This window comes from Erythrolamprus reginae, chromosome 1, assembly GCF_031021105.1.
Source record: "Erythrolamprus reginae isolate rEryReg1 chromosome 1, rEryReg1.hap1, whole genome shotgun sequence".
Taxonomy (NCBI): domain Eukaryota; kingdom Metazoa; phylum Chordata; class Lepidosauria; order Squamata; family Dipsadidae; genus Erythrolamprus; species Erythrolamprus reginae.
The window spans coordinates 303,570,010-303,591,543 of NC_091950.1; the positions used below are offsets into that span (position 1 = coordinate 303,570,010).

General features: G+C 38.6%; 2 protein-coding genes across 2 annotated transcripts in view; one reads left to right on the plus strand and one right to left on the minus strand.

Annotated features, from left to right (window-relative positions):
* The window catches only part of DCBLD1 (discoidin, CUB and LCCL domain containing 1), a 40,790-nt gene extending 22,788 nt beyond the window's left edge, over nt 1-18,002 (plus strand). Inside the window, exons 6-15 of the mRNA XM_070733424.1 lie at nt 970-1,103; nt 2,806-2,846; nt 3,528-3,743; nt 5,029-5,153; nt 7,410-7,557; nt 7,644-7,760; nt 9,222-9,312; nt 12,996-13,045; nt 14,494-14,613; nt 16,699-18,002. Coding sequence (XP_070589525.1) covers nt 970-1,103; nt 2,806-2,846; nt 3,528-3,743; nt 5,029-5,153; nt 7,410-7,557; nt 7,644-7,760; nt 9,222-9,312; nt 12,996-13,045; nt 14,494-14,613; nt 16,699-17,192 — 1,536 coding nt within the window. The 3' untranslated portion in view covers nt 17,193-18,002. The remainder of the gene's footprint in view (nt 1-969; nt 1,104-2,805; nt 2,847-3,527; nt 3,744-5,028; nt 5,154-7,409; nt 7,558-7,643; nt 7,761-9,221; nt 9,313-12,995; nt 13,046-14,493; nt 14,614-16,698) is intronic.
* Nucleotides 11,448-21,534, minus strand: part of GOPC (golgi associated PDZ and coiled-coil motif containing) — a 38,402-nt gene continuing 28,315 nt past the window's right edge. Inside the window, exon 9 of the transcript XR_011557414.1 lies at nt 11,448-11,810. The gene's annotated coding sequence lies outside the window, so the exon portion shown is untranslated. The remainder of the gene's footprint in view (nt 11,811-21,534) is intronic.

Here is a 21,534-nt window from a genome sequence, read left to right on the forward strand (position 1 = left end):
TAGATTAAGGCTTAGGTCAAGGTTATTTTGAATTTTGTTTTTGCCCTCATCTATAAATCTGATAAGCCTCCTTTCCATGACATCTTCCAGATCATTTTGCAGAGGTATCTGAGGGTTGCTCAGTGGAGCACTGCAAATTTAAGAACGGGTTCTGCCCCATTGTCTCTAGTTGATGCTTTGAGACAGACCACTTTGTGTGTTGTTTTGCTTGAATGAAAATGTCGTCTTGCACATATGAACAGAACAGTCACTTAGGACAGCTGCCTTGCTACAACATTGCAGCCTCACTGTAGGGCATAGCAAAAGAGGTGTTGCTTCACCTTCAGAGCTGGATTGATGGGGCAGGCATGAAAAGATCAGTTGAAGCCAAGGATATATTTAGGCTTTGCACACAGTTTGGAAGTACAGAGAGAATTATGTGAGTTTTGATCTGGTCAAAATAATGACTGGTTGTTCTTTTATTATCGTATTCCTCATAGTGTTCGCTTCTATGTGTATTTATGTGGCTGTGTAGTTTTATTTAGATCATTGCCAATTGATGTATATGCCATTTCTTTTAATCCAGTTTACAGATTAGGGTTAACAGGCTTTTAAAGCAATAATTCAAAGTCGTCCTCTTCATAGAGTATCTTCCAACTAAATGACCAGAGCATGTGGCATTATTCTTCGCCACCTGTATTTTGAGGAAATGGCCCTTAATGATTTCTGAGCAAGGGAAGATTACTGCCTTGTAAAATATTAACCTTAGAGCATATTTACCTAACACGTTGTTGCATTCTTTTCAGAAGTAATATTGCCTCTTCTCCAGTTAAATATATAATTTACAGAGAAAAGTTACTTTCCTTTTCTATTAGACTTGATTTTTTGAAAGAGTGCCCTCTATTATTGACTAGATACGTATGAGTTATTTAAGTATTAAAACATAACCTTTGTTATGGTTTGTTTATTTATTTGATTTTATTACACCAGACATCCTTTTTGTGCAAATCTGCCATACATGCTGGAATCATTGCAGATGAGGTGGGTGGCCAGATCAATGTAGTGCAGCTGAAAGGAAAAAATCGCTATCAGGGTATCTTGGCCAATGGGATCCTTTCCCAAGAGTAAGTATTGTTTTTGATGTTTGGTTTATGATACGCTTACTTAAAGCCAGGATATAGCAGTGTACAGCACCTTTCCTTCTCTTTCAAAATAAGTCATAATTAAATAGGCAGCCTAAATAACCATAATTTGATCTGAACTAAAATCATGTTTGCATATGCTATCCTTAACATAATACGGAGACTTATAACTGTATGTTCCCATGCAAAGCTGTTTCCTTCTTTTCCTTCTCCTTTTTATGCAATTTGTCTATACTTCCCTTAGCATGAGCAACTCTACCTCATTGTCTGAAGTTAAATATTGTTCTGTTAATGCAGACTTCCCAGTTTGTTTGCTGAATTGTTCAAAGGGAAAAGCCAATTATGGGCATTAACTTTGTTCAGTTTTCAGCCTATTGAATGAAGAGATATGTGTCAAAATTCAGTCCTTGGTTGCCAAAGTGTGATATTAAACTGGCTCCTGTTATGCCGGGGGTCACGTTACAAGCCCCAATTAAGTCTGAAGTGTAAATTCAAACACACACTCTCTTGTAAAGTAAACAAAGACAGTTTATCGCAAAGAAAAAATACTGTCCCAACGCACTTTTATCAGCCAAAGTGCTCTCCCACAAACCACAAACTTTGAATGCAAAGCAGATAAAGGCAGCTGTGAAGACGTCACAGCCACCCCCCCTTCAAGAGTCCTCTGGCTGAACTTAACTGTGAATTAGTCCAAGAGTCCTGGTAAAATCCTGAAACAGTTCAAAAGAGTCCTTGTAAAATCCTGAAATAAACCACAGTTCTCTCTCACCAAAGGGATAATTTCCCACTCAGGATCCCAACCACACTGACAATTTATCAGCAGCCCCATTAGCCTAATTGCCCCAGCCACAGGTGTTCTCCTTTATTTTCTATAATACTTGCACAGTTGTTCCTTCCTTTTCATAAACCTGTGCCTGCAAGCATCTATGAATCCTTCTCCTTCTGATTCTGATGATGATGACTCACTAATGGGGTAATTAGCTAATGGGCTGCCTGTAATTACCTCCTCATCCGATGCCGCTTCACTCCCAGAAGCTTCCCTTGACACAGAAGCTTCACTGTCCGAAGCTGTTGGCAGTAAAACCGGCCTCTGAGAACGTGAGGATTCTCCCAAACCAACCCCCATAGTACTCGGAGCAGGAGCTGTCCCAGAGCCAACCATAACACCTCCTGAACTAAACATCAACTAAACTGCATTTATTACTCAGTGTGGTTTGCATAACCTCAATATTACAGTTAAATAACAATAGGCATCAGATCTGTTACTATTACTCTAAGTCATGGAAGGTGTTCGTCCTTTGAAATAGAACTGCTAACAAAATCATACGTAAGTAAATAGCTTTGAATGGTTAGTTGTAGAGGTGAGCTGCTAAGGTGGAACGGTGATGGGTGCTCGCCCCTGTGGCTCTGAGTGCTAATGAAGTCCAGCGCAATTCTACTTCTGCACCTGGGCAGGTAGCGAAATGACGTGATTTTGCTCCCTGTCCAGGTGCAGTAGCAGAATTGCACTGGACTCCGTTAGCACTCAGAGCCACGGGGGCAAGCACTCGTCACTGTTCCACCTTAGCAGCCCACCTCTGGTTGATTGGTTAATTACTAAAGATAGACAATACTGGTACATACAAAGGCATACGGTATCTATGACAATAGAAAGTTAACATTTTGGTATTTTTTCCCCTGACAGTGGATCTCTATCAAACAAGCGATTTATATTTAACTCAAATGGTAAGGATTATTATTATTTTGGGGCTTTTGCTCAATAAAGCATAACTATTTTAATTAGTACAGTACTTCAAAGCTGTTGTCATTATATTATTCAGATATTACTCAAAACTAAATCCACTTACTTTGCTCTCACGTAGGTGTTCATACAGGTAACCCTTAACTTACAACCATTTAATGACTGTTCAAAATGATGATAGTGCTTGTTATTATCCTTGTCTGAAATTATAGCTGCCATTGCCAGTGTGTCTGCCATTGTTAATAAAAATGAACAAACATTTAATAGTAATTTGTTTATTCAAGTGTGTCTATGCAAATTTAAGAAAAAAATCATCTCGGTGACATTTTTATTTTTACTAATTAAGATTCAGGCACTTGGCAATCCACCCATCCTAGCGATTGGTTAGAGAGGCACTGCAATTGTCCCTACCTATCTCTCTATCTTTTTCCACCTCCCAGGTCACCAGCATGTGTCAGAATAATATCATCTAAAGGAATTTGCCCAATTCTGCTAAATAATATATAAGTGCTACTTGTGAACAATTAAATTCAGATGTTGAGTTCTACATTTGGGTAGAGCATTAAAAATGTCCAGGATAAATATCCTACTGGGCAAAGCAAGTATTTTTCTGATATAGTATGTACTGTGAAAACTAAAATGTGCATTCTTTTTATTATTTAAAGGTTGTGACAAAGCACTGAATTTAGGAGGTGGAGATGCTTTGAATATTCAGATAACTGCATCATCGTCTTGGGATGAAATCAATAAAGTTGGAGAGTTAGTTGAGTGGTCTCCTCAAAAAGCTTGGCTTAAAGTTCCTGGACCATCTTGGGCAGCAAACCAAAGTAACCATCAGCAATGGCTGGAAATTGACTTGGGAGAGAGAATTAGAATTACAGGTCAGTTCATAGACTTCCTGCTCAGTACAGCAGCGTATGCCTTTAATATGTGTGCCATGATGTTGTGTGGTCTTTGCATCATGAAGGCACAACCAGTGACTTTTTATTTTGAGTGTTGGACCCTGTAGATGCTTCTGAGTCAATTATTCCTGGAATAAACTAACTTGCCTTATTGATTGATTGATTGATTGATTGATTGATTGATTGATTGATTGATTGGATTTGTATGCTGCCCATCTCCGCAGACTCGGGGCGGCTTACAACAATGGTAAAACAACATCCAATTTAATAATTCTATAATTCAATGCTATGTTCAGACAACATGGTAAGCTAAAGCTAAACAATTCTGGTTTTCTATGGAATAAGCTATATGCTGATGCTTTGGGCTCAAACCTTATCTTGGCTCTGACGCAAAGTAGCTGAATAAGCCTAAATGGCTATGTCTCACAAGAAGAGCCCATGTTTGTGTACTGTTCATATGGTCTTCTTTTACTTGTATTTGTTGCTGCATGTGCACTGTGTTTAGAAACTTCTCCATTTTTTGCATGCTGGAGCTTCAATTTTTTGAAAGAACTATATAAACCAATCTGATACAGAGCCTCAGTGGCACAGTGGTTAGAGTGTAGTACTGCAAGCTACTTCTGCTGTCAGCATTTTGGCAGGTTGAATCTCAGTAGGCTCAAGGTTGACTCAGCGTTCCATCTTTCCAAGGTCGGTAAAATGAGGACCCAGATTGTTGGGGGCAAGATGCTTACTCTCTGTAAATCGCTTAGAGAGGGCTGTAAAGCACTGTGAAGCGGTATATAAATCTAAATCTAAATAATGAAATACAATGGTCTTGTATTGTGAAAATTGCCCCAGTTGCTGGTCAATGAAATCCTCTATGCCTTATTATTGGGGAATTGAACTATACTCATATGTAAAATGAGTCCTTCGGGATTGGGCGGCATAGAAGTCGAATGAATGAATGAATGAATGAATGAATGAATGAATGAATGAATGAATGAATGAATGAATGAATAAATAAATAAATAAAATTGCAATCCAGAATTTATTTTGGTTCTTATTACTATTTGTGGCAAATTGGGTTTCTTAAATAGACATTTTTATCTATTGATAGAAGGTATGCCTGTAAACAAATGTTTTAAATATGAGCAGTGGTGGAAATTATGATAAAATATAAAGCTAACATTGACTTTTTAAAGTTTGGTTTCAATATATTAACATTATTTGAAGAAAAATTTAGTTTCATGGTTGTTTATGTTCCGTTTTCTTTCTTTACAAGGAATTAGAACTACAGGATCTACTGTGCTTCATTTTAATTATTACGTTAAGACATTTGTTGTGAATTATAAAAATAATAACTCAAAATGGAGAACCTACAAAAAAGTGTTAAGCAATGAAGAAAAGGTAATGCTGGTTAGGGGATGGACAATGGAGAGAGAATGGGATTATTGAGGGTTAGTTTTCCTCCAGTACTTTTTTTATGATTAAAGCAGCAGTGTTAGGCTCATAAAAATCCTATTGACTGAAATCAGCTTCAACTGTTCTTAAGTTTAGCTATATAACATGCTGTATTCCTAACATTCATAAATTAGTAATAATTGCTTCATGGTAGAGCAACTAGTGAAGATACGAAGAGATTATGCTTTTAAAGGTCATGAGTGCCCTAACAGTAGGGAAATAAAGAGGTTTTGTTAACAAATTGATAAAATTTTAAATTACATACACATACAATTGAAAAGTTTGTGCTTATAAATCTATTTTTTTCATGTACAAGCCAGTTCATGGACAGTGTGTTTGCCATTGTTAATAAATATGTACAAAAGTGAACACAAGAACAAGGGGACACAATCTGAAGTTAGTTGGGGGAATGATCAAAGGCAACATGAGAAAATATTATTTTACTGAAAGAGTAGTAGATCCTTGGAACAAACTTCCAGCAGACGTGGGTTGTAAATCCACAGTAACTGAATTTAAACATGCCTGGGATAAACATATATCCATTGGAAGATAAAATACAGGAAATAGTATAAGGGCAGACTAGATGGACCATGAGGTTTTTTTCTGCCGTCAGTCTTCTATGTTTCTAATAGTAATTTGTTTATTAAAGTGTTTATATGCAAATTTAAGGAAAAAAATCTTGGTGGCATTTGTTTTTTTTTACTAAAGCCTGGGGACGGACCAAAATGAAATAGTTTCCAATGAGTTGGTTTTCTCCCCAATTTTTTTTTAATGGGAGGGAAAAAGCACCACCTAGATATTATTCTGTAGAATTCAATACCACAAAACATAGCCATAGCAACTAAATTGGATGGCTTCAAAGGATACTGGATCAGGGGTGGGTTCTAACTTACCTCGCTGCCAGTTCACTTCCCCCCACACCGCGTGGCTGTGCCTTATGGGCGCACATGCGCTTTGCGCGCTTATGCAATGGCAAAAAAATTCCCCCAAAAATTCAAAAGAAAAAAAAGCCAACATTAAGATGGTAATGCATGCACAGTGCTGAAAATTCACTTTCTGCGCATATGCAGAAAAAAACAAACCAGGAAAAAAATTTGAGGAAAAAAAATCAAATGCAAAAAGACAGCGGCCTCCACAGACTGGCACCAACTGAACCGTTTCCATGACATCATCATGATGTCACCAGTTGGTTGCTACCGGTTTGGGTGAACCAGGAAGAACCCACCCGTGGACTGGATACACATTCATAGAGGATAGGACTATTGAAGATGGAGTTTTGAGTGCCCCACAGTTGACCACTATGAGAAACAAAATGGCTGATGAAAATGGGCCTTTGCCCAAAACTGCAGAGCTTTTTGTTGTTGTGCTGACTTATTGTACTAACCTGGCAGTTAATGGCATCCAAGTTCAGATTCTTTATTCCTATCAAAGAGCTCAAATTCCGGCAATGACAGCATTTGCTGTTAAGCCAATCAGAAAAAAAAATCTCATTTCTTATATTGTAAACAAAGCAGATTTGAACTGCTCAGTTTAACCATTCTCTTACCATATTGCCATGAAATATTAATTTGTGAAACAAGAATTATGTTTTTTGTAGTGTTGGGCGAACCGAACCCGGACCCGAACTTTTAAAAAAGTTCGGGTAAAGTTCGGATTCGGGTTCGGCCGAACACTGCAAAACGCCGCTGTCCAGGAGGAGACTGGAGAATCCCAGCGTGGGATTTCCCACCTCCTTTTGCTTGCAGCGCTGCAAGCAAAAGGAGGTGGGAAATCCCATGAAGGGATTCCGGGGGCGGGGCTTTGACGTCACGGAGATTACTTCCTGGCCGGCCAAAACGGGGAGGAAGGAGTCTCTGTGATGTCAAAACCCCGCCCCAGGAATCCCTTCGTGGGATTTCCCACCTCCTTTTGCTTGCAGCAAGCCGCTGCGGCATCCTTTTCTGTAAAAATAAAAGGAAGCAAAAGGAGTTGGGAATTCTCCACCTCCTTGTTTATTTTTATAGAAAAGGACGCTGCAGCGGCTTGCTGCAAGCAAAAGTTCGGGTTTGGGTTCGGCGAACTCACTCGAACTTCACGGCAAAGTTCGGGTGAGTTCACCCAACACTAGTTATTTGTCTTTTATAAATCCACATTTATTCATAACTTCCTCTGATATCAATTATCCTGTTATGTGTATGTTTGTGTTATTCTTCCATATTGCAGATATTCAAAGCCAACTCAAATCATGGAGATGTAGTTCGGAATAATTTTATTCCCCCTATAGTAGCTCGCTTTCTGAGAATTATTCCACAGACCTGGTACAAAAGAATAGCCCTGAAAGTGGAACTTATTGGTTGTCGAGCAGCCCGAAGTAAGCCATTTTTACACAGCTTGTAAAAAGTTGAATCTGATTGTCCCACAAATGGGATGATGACATTTTTTTCCATCTGTTTGTAGGTAACAGCACTCTTATTCATCCACTTGGACAGAAACCAAGTCAAAGCACGGGCGTTTCCACTAAAAAATATGATCAATCAAGCACAGAATATATACCTTTAGTTGAAACCAACTTAGGTATGACAATCAGTGCAATACTATGTAAGTGAAATGGAGAAGAAAAGTTTTAGTTGTTGGAAACAATTATTCCAAAAACAATCACACCATCCAGGGTCAAAGGCAGGCAGTTCCCAGCCCTCCCATTTCCACGTCTCCCCTCTATACACACATTTTCTGTATCTATCTGCTTTCCTCATATTTGCCCACTTGTGGCTTCTGTTTCCTGAGCTGCTATCACTACAGTTTGACAGGACAGTAGCAAACTTTCAGTGACATATTTTGCTTTCTTTAAAAATAACATGGAAGAGTGTTGTGGTTAGCTCTGGCCCAGCTCCTGCCCCAAGGAATGTGGAGGTGGATGCAGGGGAAACATCAACATGTCATAGGCCTGTTTTATTGCCGACAGAGGCAGGTAGTGCAGTTTCCTCGGACGAAGAAGAAGGTGGGGGTGATTTGGAAGAGGGGGGCTTGGCACACAGCCCAGGAAGCCAATATCCATTATCTTCAGTCGATTTGGATTTGGAAGTCTTGGACCCACGCATGCGCAGAGTTATGCGTAGAAGAGACCAATTGAGGACATATTACAGGAGATAAGAGAGGCCACCTGTGTTTGGGTGGGGCTCTAGTAATTAGAGCTGCTGATACAAATAGCAGCGTGTTGGTTTGGCCGTTGTGGAAGATTATCTGATCGCAGTTCTTTAGGACCGTGCCTTGCTGTTTTCCGGACTTTGTTTGTTGATTTTTCATGCCTTTGAAACCAAAGCGGAGCAAAGTGTGTGTGTCACACTTTGTTGGAAGAAGGAGGGCTGTGACGTTTCTTTACAGCTGCTAGCTAAGTACTTAAGGACTGATTAAGGGAATTGCACAGCCTACAAGGTTGTTTTGGGACGAGTGCTCTTTGCAATACAAAAAGGGTGCTTTGTTTCTTTTGAATTTTGTGATAAAGAACATTGTTTTGAATTTTCAAACGCATGTGTGTGTCTGAAATTTGTACCCTTGAATTTTCGGGAGGCTCATACCAGAGAGCCCGGCAGAACAGAAGAGAAAGTGGACAATGGTCTGCTCCCTCCAAGTGGTCTGAAACCATGCCATTGGAATTTTGCAATGTTGGCATCATCATTTAATCATAATGGGCTTGAATAGAAGCAATGATTTGATGAGGAGCTTACTCCAATGTAATCCAATTATGAAGGACAAGATATTGGGCATTTAGTTCTAGCCATTTCTCCATCAACTTCTCTGATTTATTTATAAAGATAGATAGACATATATACATGAGAGAGAGAGCTTTTTAAAATCAGAATAGCACTCCATCAATTTTGTTTTTGTATTAGAATAAGTGCCTGCTTTATAAGAGATGTACTCCTCTATATGATAATAAACGCGATCCATTAGTGGGTAGTGCAGCTCTCAAGTCAGTTTTCTAGCTTTGTTTTCAGTGTATTTTAAACCTCCGTTTATATTTTACATTTTTTAAAGGATTGAATCTTATGGCTATCATTATTCCAACCCTGGTGGTGCTTTTGCTGCTCCTGTTATTGGGAATCTGGATCTTTATTGCACTGCAGAAGTAAGTGACTTATTTTTTTTGTCTTTCAGAATTAGACACATGATCATTGTCATCGTTTGGATAGGCGCAGCCTCTCTATTCATTATGTTTCAAAAGCAATTGGTAGATAAAAATAATTCCAGTGGGGGAAATATTGTTTTGTTTAATAATTTTATATATCCTTTATAAACTATTACATGTCTGATATCTTATTTAATTCCCAACAGTTTTAATTAGTTTAGTTTATCAGGCTTCCACAATTCTGAGTCTCTAAGAGATGTATGTCTTTCGCTGTTACCTTCTCTTAACATTCATTTGTCTACTGTATATACTGGTAGATAAGGCCATCAGCAAATATGCCAAGTCTTGAATTGTAACCAAAATACCATTGAAAATGTGCCACGCATGACTAAGATAGCCCTCCAAATTTTTGAATGTTTTAATTATTACAATTGGCATATTTATGGATGGCACATTTTTCATAATATTTTGAAAATTCCAGGGTTGGCTAATCCATCAGAATACAGTGGTACATCATCATACGAACTTAATTGGTTCCAGGAGGAGGTTCGTAAGGTGAAAAGTTTGTAAGATGAAACAATGTTTCCCATAGGAATCAATGTAAAAGCAAATAATGCGTGCAAATCCTTCAGGAAAATCACAAACTTTAGAAGGGAGGCGAACAGAGGGCAGGGAGGAGCAGATAAAGGGGGCGGGTGGAAGAAGCAAGGCTAGGCTAAAGGGTGAGTGGAAAGGAAGAAAGGCAAGGGGGGCACCCCTCCCTTTTCTTTCTTCAAAAGACACCGTTTCAGTGCCTTTGCAAGCACGTTGTTCTCTGCAAAATCTTTCCTCCCCGAAGCTGCCCCTCCCTTTTCTTTCTTCAAAAGACACCCTTTCAGTGTCTTTGCAAGCACGTTGTTCTCTGCAAAATCTTTCCTACTCCAAGCAGCCCCTCCCTTTTCTTTCTTCAAAAAAGGGGGAAAAAAGAAAACCCTTCATCCCAGCAGCAGCTGCTTGGGTTCATAAGGTGAAAATAGTTCGGAAGAAGAGGCAAAAAAATCTTAAACACCGGGTTCGTATCTTGAAAAGTTCGTTAGAAGAGGCATTCGTAAGATGAGGTACCACTGTATATAGAATGCATCAGTTCTTTTAAAAAAAAAATACTGCATATGTTGTACACGAAAAGCCACCTGTAGATAAACCAAGGCCAATTTTGGTGGTGTATTTTTGAATCTACAATTCTTGGTTTACCCATGAGAATATGTGATCATTATAAATTGCATCTAAGAAAAATGGGGGGAAACTGACTATTGCTTGACAAAGTGTGCTACTCAGAGAGTTCTTTCCATTTTGTGAAACATTTTGTGGACAAGCATAGCAGAAGAGCAAGGTCAAGGCAGATCAAAGCATTGTTTCAAGATGCTTTCAGGAACCCCTGCCAATTCATTAATGTTAATTATTTGCATGGAGAATTAGCTCAGAATAGCATAGCTGCACTTGGTTTAGCCTTGAAAGAGAAAATCATTTTTTTAAAGAAATGCACTCAATCATTAAAGGAGAGCTGAGGCAGAAAGAAAGAAATTTGCTGAGCTCTGCTTTGTGATGAGGTATTGTTGTGATTTCTGAACATAGACAGAAAAAAGCTTATGGAAAAATATCCGCAGAGCAATTTTCCCCCCCCCTCTTCCTCTCTCTTAACAGACACATTGCTACATTAGGCTATAATTTGGTGATTGTTGGCTGATCATGCAATACAAACCTATTTACTATAAAATCTTGATTTAAACTATCATTTAACAAATTTTTCATGCAGCAGACCAAATTTCAGTCTGGATGTCCACTGACATAATGGACAAATACTCTAAAGGAGGCCTGTCAAACTGGTGTCCGGTGGGCTGGATACGTCACATGTAGGCCACGCCCACCCAGCTCTACAAAGGGAAAAAACATTGCAATATGTCACAATCCAATCCGTGATGCGATCAAGTTTGACACCCCTGCTCTAAATCCAAAGTAGTCCAGACAAGAAGGATATAGTTATATTAATTTTACCTTAATTTTTAACATCTGCAGCGGTTCATGACCCAGATTTCATTATGCGGTTTAGATTTCAATTTGCACATTACAATAACAAAAAACACTCTGACTACGTACTGTAGTTTTCACATTTAATAGACATTTGGGAGTATCCACTACCCCCTCCCTGCAAGGAACCTATTAAAATAAGGTTTCGCTCTTCTGTAGCTATTAACTATTCTTTTTCCTGAATTGTATTGTACATCACAATAAGCAAAAAAAAAAAAAAAAAAAAAGTCCATGGAGCTGCATGGAGATTATTTTTTGGGTAAGCACACATTCGGGCTGCTGGTGAACAGAGAGAAATTTGTAGACATGAACACAACCTGATTGACACACTGAGTTGACATCCTGCCAAATCATCTTACATTCCACTTTGCTCCTTGCCAAGCCATCTAGTCTTAGTGAAGATTGAACTTTCTAACGCCTCTTCACCCTGGAACCTAATGAAAGGAATAGTATTACTGATGCGAACTGGCTCCTTATCTTAAGTAATCTTTTCAAATAAACAACGAGTAGGCACATTCTGCTGTTTTACAAGCACAAAATAATCCATTGGAACAGAAGGTTATACATGTCGTATGATGCCACTGATTGCTTCAGCCATACATAGCCCAAGCTTAGGTTCATGAAATGAATTCTGTTACTTGTAAATTAAAGCTTGATCAATGGTACAAATACTGATTTTGGAGGCTATATATTTTTCAGAGCACCTTAGTTTACATGAGACATTAAACAGATTACTAGACTATCTGGTTGGTTAACAAACTAAAAATATCTACTTTTTATGATGTGTACCAGAGGTTGGGAAAAAGATTCATCGCAATGTCAGTTTTATTCAAAAGGTGCTAGACTAGGGCTGGGGAGACCCAAGTACAGACATTACCTACTCTACTTATGAACAGATTAAGTTCTGAGAGGCTCTTTGCAAGTCCAAACTAGTATTTTAAAAATGTGGTAGAGTATCTGGGTGGATCTGCAAACAGCATGCCAGAAACTAACATTTTTCTGCCTTCCGGGACCTGGTCACATGGCTGGCAAGCCACACCCACAAAATAAGCTACACCCATAGTGTGGCAGTAAAAATTTTGGCAGCCCAGATTTGTTCATTTCTGCAAAAGTTTGCAATTTGAAATTCATCAGTAGGGCAATATCTGTATAAATTTACACTTAGACATGGCTATAAGTTAGGGAATAGTTGTTCTCTCTAATCTAATCTACCTGCAGAGTTCATGTGGCAATAAAACAAATGGAGTTCTCCATTTTTAAGCCACCTTGAACTCATAAAGGAAATGTTATAAATTGAACAAATAAAGGGAGAAATTGTTAGCTTCTTGATTTGTTTGTTTAATGACGCTGTGAATATAAATAAAAATGATTTCAATCAAAACCCCATAGCGCCTGAACTTGTGAACTAGTGAAACTGTAGTACAAACGCTATGTATCTGACTTCTAAGAAAAATAATAAATCTGCCCATGATTTGTGGATTCTTGACAATATCCATAGTACATAATGAAGATATAGGCCTGAAAATTCAGAATTGCCTGCAGTTTGGAATTTACCAAGTTAATAGATTCTATTTGAACTGAAGCAGGAAATGTGTAATTTATCTTATTCTTCCTTACAGAAAAGGAAAGAAAGGTACTACAAATGGTTCATCTGACAGTGGAAAACCAAGTTAGTGGCAATCTTTTATTTTTGTTATAGAACAAGCAGGAATAAAAAAAGTTTCCTGCTGATCAGTAATATCTTTTGGAGTCAGTAGGAGGGATATCCTTGACCTGCTCCGCCTTTCTCTCCTGATCTCTATGAATCCAGTTTTATATATAGTGAGTTGAACGAAGCTGGACTTTCAGAGAGAGCTGCCACCAATATTTCTTATCCTGCTCATCCTGTTTTTCAGCTTCTCTGATTGCTCTATGGGAATCTGAGGATAGGTTCTATTTGTTCCCCTGCCGTTTATGAATGATTTATGATGCTATACAACCACCAAGGTTTTTATAGAGCACTTTTATGTATTATGCTGCTGCCTTGACTCTCCAACAGGGCCTGCCTTTGATCAGAAACATGGCAAGGCCTAAATTTCATAGCACTAGGATTTTGAAGGCACATTAATAAACTATAATATATATATATTCATCACTGTACAAGAAATAAAGTGCTACATTCCACAGAATATTTTGTAGAGCTAGAAATCTTTGTGTGTGCAAGCTGAGCTTTTGCTGTCTCCCTGGAGAAACAGCCTCCACATACTAGCTCTTTGCCATCTAAAAAGGAAAGTATAAACCTCCATTACTACAAGAGATAAGAAGATTAATGATGTCCTAGTAGAATTCGTGCCTAATAGAAAGCATGCAAATGTGAATAGATAAAATAGGTATCACTTTGATGGGAAGTAACAGTGTTCCATGTGCCACTGGCATATAGCAAGTTCCCCAACCCCCAGTCCATGGACCGGACCCAGTACGCAGCATGCCAGGAAATGGGCCATACAAACAAGTGAAGCCTGCACTCCAGTCCGTGGAAAAAACTATCTTCACAGAACCGATCCCTGCTTGGGGACCGCTGGTGTATAGCCATGATAGCCACATGACCACGGAAATTGTCTTTGGGCAATACTAGTTTCCTTGGCCAACAAACAGAGATGAGCACCATGCCCTAGAGCAGGGGTCCTCAAACTTAGCAACTTTAAGACTTGTGGACTTCAACTCCCAGAATTCTCCAGCCAGCATTGCATAGCATAGCTGGCTGGAGAATTCTGGGAATTGAAGTCGACAAGTCTTAAAGTTGCCAAGGTTGAAGACTTCTGCCCTAGAGACACAATTGACAGGAGGAAAACCTTTACCTCAGAATTCCATTCAAGTGGGCCTTCAACATTTTGAGCCTTACAGAGATAATTTGATAATGCTAATGTTGGTAGTGAAGATTCTGATACGAGCTACAATTAGTATTGTAATTGGTTTTCCAAATCATTTTAAAGGCGATTTTATGATAATCACTTAATAAATCTATTAACCCAACAACTCAGAAAATAGATTCTATGCATGCAGTGCTTTAACTTAATCTACTTTTCGGGATTAAACATTGCTAGATTTCTAGATTTCATGTCAAGGTTTCTGTTCTAGGTTTTTGGAAACAAATTCAACCACCCTTTGTCCGATATCAATCTGCGGAATTCACCATCACATACAATAATGAAAAAGAGGCACCCAAAAATCTGGAACTGATCACAAGCGAGATGGCAGGTAATTCTTTTGAAAGCAATCACTGCTTCTGACACTCTAATGTGCAAAACGTTTGATCTCCCTTTGCAGACGTGGTAGATAAATCCACAGTAACTGAATTTAAACATGCCTAGGATAAACATATATCCATCCTAAGATAAAATACAGAAAATAGTATAAGGGCAGACTAGATGGACCATGAGGTCTTTTTCTGCCGTCAGACTTCTATGTTTCTATGTTTCTCTCTCCTTACCTAGGGAAAGGCAATGTAGTTCATAGGTGATTGATTCATAGAGATTTTCTCTGTTCAGAAAGGCTTGCTTTCCTGCCCTTTGGCAAAGTTTTACAAAGTTTTAAAAAAATAATATGCGGGCAGTCCTTAAGTTACGATCATTCATTCAGTGATCAAAGGCATGTCACAAAGGTGCTTTTCCAAAACTTTCTTAGTTTTTTTTTAAGCGATCAAAACAGCATTGAATTTCTGTTTTTGCAGCCTAACTTCGCAATTTCCAACTGTGTTCCATTGTCACAATTCAAAGTGTAGGTTATGACCTATAAAGCCCTTCATGGCACCGGACCAGATTATCTCAGGGACTGCCTTTGCTGCACGAATCCCAGCGATCAGTTAGGTCCCAGAGAGTGGATCTTCTCCGGGTCCCGTCAACTAAACAATGTCGCTTGGCGGGACCCAGGGGAAGAGCCTTCTCTGTGGCGGACCCGGCCCTCTGGAACCAACTCCACCCAGAGATTAGAATTGCCCCCACCCTCCTTGTCTTTCGTAAGCTTCTTAAAACCCACCTCTGCCGTCAGGCATGGGGGAACTAAGATACTCTTTCCCCCTAGGCCTTTACAATTTTATGCATGGTATGTCTGTATCTATGTTTGGTTTTATAATAAGGGTTTTTAACTGTTTTAATATTGGATTATTATATGCTGTTTTTATTACTGTTAGTTAGCCGCCCCGAGTCTATGGAGAGGGGCGGCATACAAATCCAATAAATAAGTAAGTAAGTAAGTAAGTTTCTTTCTTCCACTATCTCATGGGAGATAATCATAGAAATTTGAAATTTTTTAAATGGTCTCACTCTCTCTCTCTCTCACACACACACTACTGAAAATGTTTGCAAAGTGTTACCTGAATTTGTATGTACTTACCTTTATCTCCTTGGAACTTAACTTCTCTATAGAGTTAAGTGAGACTGGTTAACATTGCCTCTTTCAGATTGCCTCTGGTTTTTGTCCCTAGTTGGTGGAACATGGCTTTTCTTTCTGTCTGTCCTCTATTTTTAAGACTCTTGTCACTACTCCCTCCTTAAACCTGCAAGACTTCAGTTTGTAATTCTGCTTCCCCCTAAAGTTCATAAGCCAACACTACCAGCTTTCTTACCCATCATTATTCATACAATGAAGGTAGTTCTTGCTTAATGACAGTAAGTAATGGAACCAGACTTTCCATCACTAACTAGTTGATGCAATTGTAAATATCAAAGTCTTTGGTTACATCATTAAGCAAATTACCATGGATTTAAAGCAAGGATTTCCCGTGACCCTAACTTCCTATTGGATTCTTATTAATTTTGTTATGGAAGATCAGCAGAATAGGTGATAAATTGTGATCACGTGACCAGAATAAACTGTCACGATCAAAAATCCAGGCTGACTGCCAATTATCCAGATGATGAGCATGTGATTGCAGGACCTTTATGTGTGCTGAAACCTGGAAGACTGATAGACTGATAGACTGAGAAAATATTATTTTACTGAAAGAGTAGTAGATCCTTGGAACAAACTTCCAGCAGACGTGGTAGATAAATCCACAGTAACTGAATTTAAACATGCCTGGGATAAACATATATCCATCCTAAGATAAAATACAGAAAATAGTATAAGGGCAGACTAGATGGACCATGAGGTCTTTTTCTGCCGTCAGACTTCTATGTTTCTATGTTTCTATGTTTCTATGATAGTTAAATACCATTCATTCAGTGCCATAACAAATTTACCCATGTACAGCAAACTGTTCAGGAATTAGCACGGCATAATGTAGCTGAATAATATTCAATCTGAACTGGAATTTTAAAGATCTTGTTTCTGCTTCCTGTCTAGATTATCAACCACCCATCATGATAGGAACTGGGACAGTTACCTGGCAGGGATCTACTTTTAAGCCAATGGATGCAGACGATGAGAAAAAATGTCTCTCAGAGAACAGAAATCATTACAACCGCCCACAAAAAAGAAATCACCATGATTATGCGCTACCTTTGACCAATCAGGAACCGGAATATGCTACACCTATTATAGAGCGATGTACTGAAAATGTTATTTCTTCAGATAATTGCTACAACATCCCTGGGGTTTCTTCTTTTCCTTCTGGAACTTTCCTTGCCTTATGCAAGGCAGATGGGAACAGCGGAGATTATAAAATACCCCCAAACATTAAAGAGTATGATAAACCTAAAAGTAATATCTTGCCCATAGTGGACTATAATACGTGCTATCAAAAACCACAGACCGAATCCCTGACAAATGAGGGTTATTCAACACCTAGATACAACCTCAAACCAATAAATCAGACTGCAGTAACAGCACTCTTATAATCCAAAACTCATGAAAAGCTGATGATCCAGGAAAAGGAAAGGACCAAAGAATACGGCAGAATTTGAGTAATATGCCCATTTTACTTCTTTCCACCGTGAAAAGCCTTCAGAATAAGGACTGCAAACAGTGGATTCTCTACAGCTGAATTGTTGGTGCTCCATTTTAATACTGTGCAATGTGTACATACCTTTTTAATTTAAAGAAAAACCCTTAAATATATCTTTCATTTGTTAACAAATGCACTGATTTCTAGGTAAGGCAGCATTCTGAATGGAGATATCGATCATTCTCGGGAGATCATATTTAGAATGGACGGTTAAATAAAACAGACATTTAAAAATTTTGTACTTCCCATACAACACAGATTTTATAAGAAAAAAAAGAGTTTTACAATGTATGTATGCTGCGTGATAGCAGTCCCTTTTAATTTATTCTTGATAGTCCCCTGGAAGATAAAGTACAGAATTTCTATGATTAAAAAAACCAACCATTTGCTCTTCTAAAGATTTCAACGTGGCTGCCTACCTGTTGTTAGCAAGTATATATTCAGGAGTGGCAAGAATTAGAAGTTTGTTTTTAAATGGAAGTTTAGATTCTCAGGGAATAGAATTAAACGCCACTTCCGTGACATCCAACATTCCTGTACTCACTTAAAATCTGACAGATCGTATAATGCTGTTAGCATCTAAACACGAGTGGCATATATACTTGGATGGAATCTGGCTTGTTTTCCATTGTAAGCAACTTATGCTTATTTCTTCTTTGGGAAATATGGAAAAAAAATAAACTGCCTACCAAAGTTATGTAAACTATATTTGTTCTATTTGTGGGGTGGGGGTGGGGGTGTGGAACGTACTCCAAGTCAGCTTTTTATTATTGGCAACTGCCTGAACTAGTCAGTATAGTTTTCTTTGTGTTATTTCAGAAGTGGTTTGGGCCTTATCTGCTTCTTGGGACTGAGAGAGTGACTGGCTCAAGTTCACTCTGCTGACTTCGTGCTTAAAGCAGGATTAGAACTCATAGTCTCTTGGTTTTTCATTTGCCATCTTAACCATGACACCAGTCTGGCTCTCTCACCTTTAATATCTTAAGTTAGTTTTATTCTTTTTTAGTTATTTTTAATATGCATGTTTTTAATTATTATTGTATATAAAATCTGTAATGACAGAAAGAATTGAAAGTAACATTTTCAAATCTACTTTTGCAGCAATTCAGAGCATATACAAAATTGTAATTTAGAACATACACAAAGACATAAATCCCAGACTATTTCCGAATAAATATACAAAAATGGGTGCTATACATTGCTTTCATGTGATAAAACCTGTATTTTGTGTGCAGAATGTTAGATTCAGTTTCTTAACAGCTGAAGCTAAAAAAAAAAAGATCAATGCAATTAACAGCTGTTTGGAACATCTTAAACTATGCATTTTTTGTCAAGAAGATGCTACAACTGTGGAGTGCAGCAACTCTTTGGAGTATTCTATAGATCAGTGTTTCCCAACCTTGGCCACTTGAAGATATCTGGACTTCAACTCCCAGAATTCCCTAACCAGCATTCGCTGGCTGGGGAATTCTGGGAGTTGAAGTCCAAATATCTTCAAGTGGCCAAGGTTGGGAAACACTGCTATAGATCATACAGAACAGTGATCGCAAAACTTTTCGGCACTTGCGCGGAAACACCTGTGCACATGCATGCTTGTCAGGATCACGTTCCGGAAAAGCCAAACTTCCCGGTTCTGGCGTGCATGTGCACTTGATGATCAACTGGCTAGCACACATGTGCAGGCCGGGTTTTGGCACTGCTGCACGTTCAAAAAGAGATTGTGCTACGGAAAAGCCAAACTTCTGTGTTTTGGTACACATGGGCATCTGACAATCCGCTGGTGATGCACATTCACACAATACATTTTGGGCACTGCTGCGTGTGCGAAGGACAGCTGATTGTCGCAGGTATATGCAAGCCAGAAACCCAGAAGACAAACAGGCAAGGCCCGGTGTGCCACCAGGGGTATAGAGACTCAAAATTCCCTATTTTGCTTTTCAAATGCAGATCTCAGGCCAGCCCTATAGATTATAGCTGTGACAGATGATAATTTAACTAAGAAGATCCCAGCCCATGGGAATTAGCTAATGCATCTGTTATGAACCATGTAAATTGAATAAATCATGAATGATGTTTGAAAGCATGCTATAAATTTTGTTTCTCCTCCAAACTTTTGGGGAATGTAACTTCCATTATTATCAATTAGGATGGAAGTTTGGATGATGTAGTACTGGATTCCATAATATCCAGTCAAGAAACCTTTCTTTAAAACAATTAGGTACAACACAGAAAATTTCCAGGCAAAGCTAAGCTGTGGCCCATCTCCATTAATTTATTATTTATTTATTTATTGGACCTTTATGCTGCCTCTCTCCGAGGACTCGGAGCACAGAACAATAAAGGATAGTTCACAGCAGATGTAAATAACATTTGGTCTGCTATAAGTCATCTTTGTTCAGCTAAATTGCTTCAAAATCTGATGTAGGGAGCATTGTCATGGCAGTTTATCTACAAAGGTCTTTTATTTTTGGCCCATTTATTCAGCACTCTACAATCTTTGGAACTGTCCTGAAATAGTAGTGTATTATTAGCTAAATGAAACTACACTGCTAATGCAGGTTTCTGCCTTGTACGTTCTACATCATTTAGTCAAAGCTACACTAAAATCATATTCAGTTAAAACTATTATCATCATCATCATCATTATTATTATTATTATTATTAGAAATTCAATAAATAACACTGTGGCTGGAAGAAAAACTATCCTTATGAAGCTGGACAATACTATGTAAATGCATCAGAAGTTTCCATATGCTGAAAGATCATCTTTTATTTTTTCATTGTAGAATATCATAAAATATTCAGTGAGATACAACAGACTGACTGGACTAGACAGATAATCTTAAGTGGTTCTTATTCCAGTTCCTTTAAAAAAAAATGCTATTGTCTGTTGATGTACTTCCCTGGGAGACATAGTGCTAAGAACACATAAATAGCAAAGAATATGAAATATTCCTTATTTTTAGCAATCAGTCAGGAACAATTTGGCAAAAAAATTAAAAAACAAAACATGGCAAATGTCATGTTCTGATGATAGGGCAGCTAACTGGTTCTGACAAGTTACAACTAAGAGGTGAGATAAAGATTAATTAAGGATTTGTTTCTTGAAATCCAATCCTATGCTTCAGAACATTTATAAATGCTTTAGCTACATGTTTAATTCTGAGCTTTGCTCTGGATTTTTTTTTTAAATGAGACAAAATGTACTGGAAAATGAATGCTTGGACTTGCAAACCTTGATGTAGATAACAATACTGCCAAAACAATGGCTCACAGTCACCAGATAATGCAGTGCCCCCCACCCACCCATGCATTTTATTTTAAAAAACCAATCGTTTCAATGTCATATATGAATAGCTTTTGTTGTCCTTTGTAATTCACTGCATTACCTTGATGTAGTGGTTAAAGTGCTGACCTGGAAACCAGGAGATTTAAGTTCTAGTCTCGTTTTTAGGCATGAAAGCCTGTTTGTGACTTGGGTGACATTCTCTCTCAGCCCAATCCATCTCACAAGGTTGTTTTAGAGAGTGATCACCTGATTCGCTCTTTCTCATGGTGGGAGGGTCAGCAGTCAGGATGGGTTGTACTCGCTCGTGAGAGGCGGGACCGAGTCAGAGATTATAAAAGTGCTGGATCCGCCCATAGGCCTGTTTTCCTGACTCGCCTCCAACAGAGTAGGACATGGCAACACAACCCATCCAACTACTGACCTTATAGCCTGTTATCTCCCTGTGAGTTTTTTTCTTCCTCTAATTAGGGAACAAATTTGTAAGAAAATATTCTCTAGCTAGCCTAATTAGAGGAAGAAAAAAACTCAGAGAAAATAGGAGTAGGAAGGAATACAGTGGTATCTCTACCTAAGAACGCCTCTACTTAAGAACTTTTCTAGATAAGAACCGGGTGTTCAAGATTTTTTTGCCTCTTAAAAACCATTTTCTACTTAAGAACCCAAGCCCAAGCCCGGAAAAGTTTCCCAGGAAATTTTAGAGTGGCATGAAGGCCAGTTTCCTGCCATTCCTCCTTTAATCCCGGCCATCTCAGGCTTTTCTGGACTGCCAGAGGAGCCTTTCGGTGGGGCTTAAGGAGGCTTTGGCAATCCAGAATGAACAAAGCATTTTCCTTTCTTTGGGCACTGAACCTCTGCCAGCGCCCAGAGAAAAGAAATGCTCCCTTCGCTCTGGACAGCCCAGAGCGAACGGAGCATTTCCCTTCTCTGGGTGCTTGGAGAGGGAATA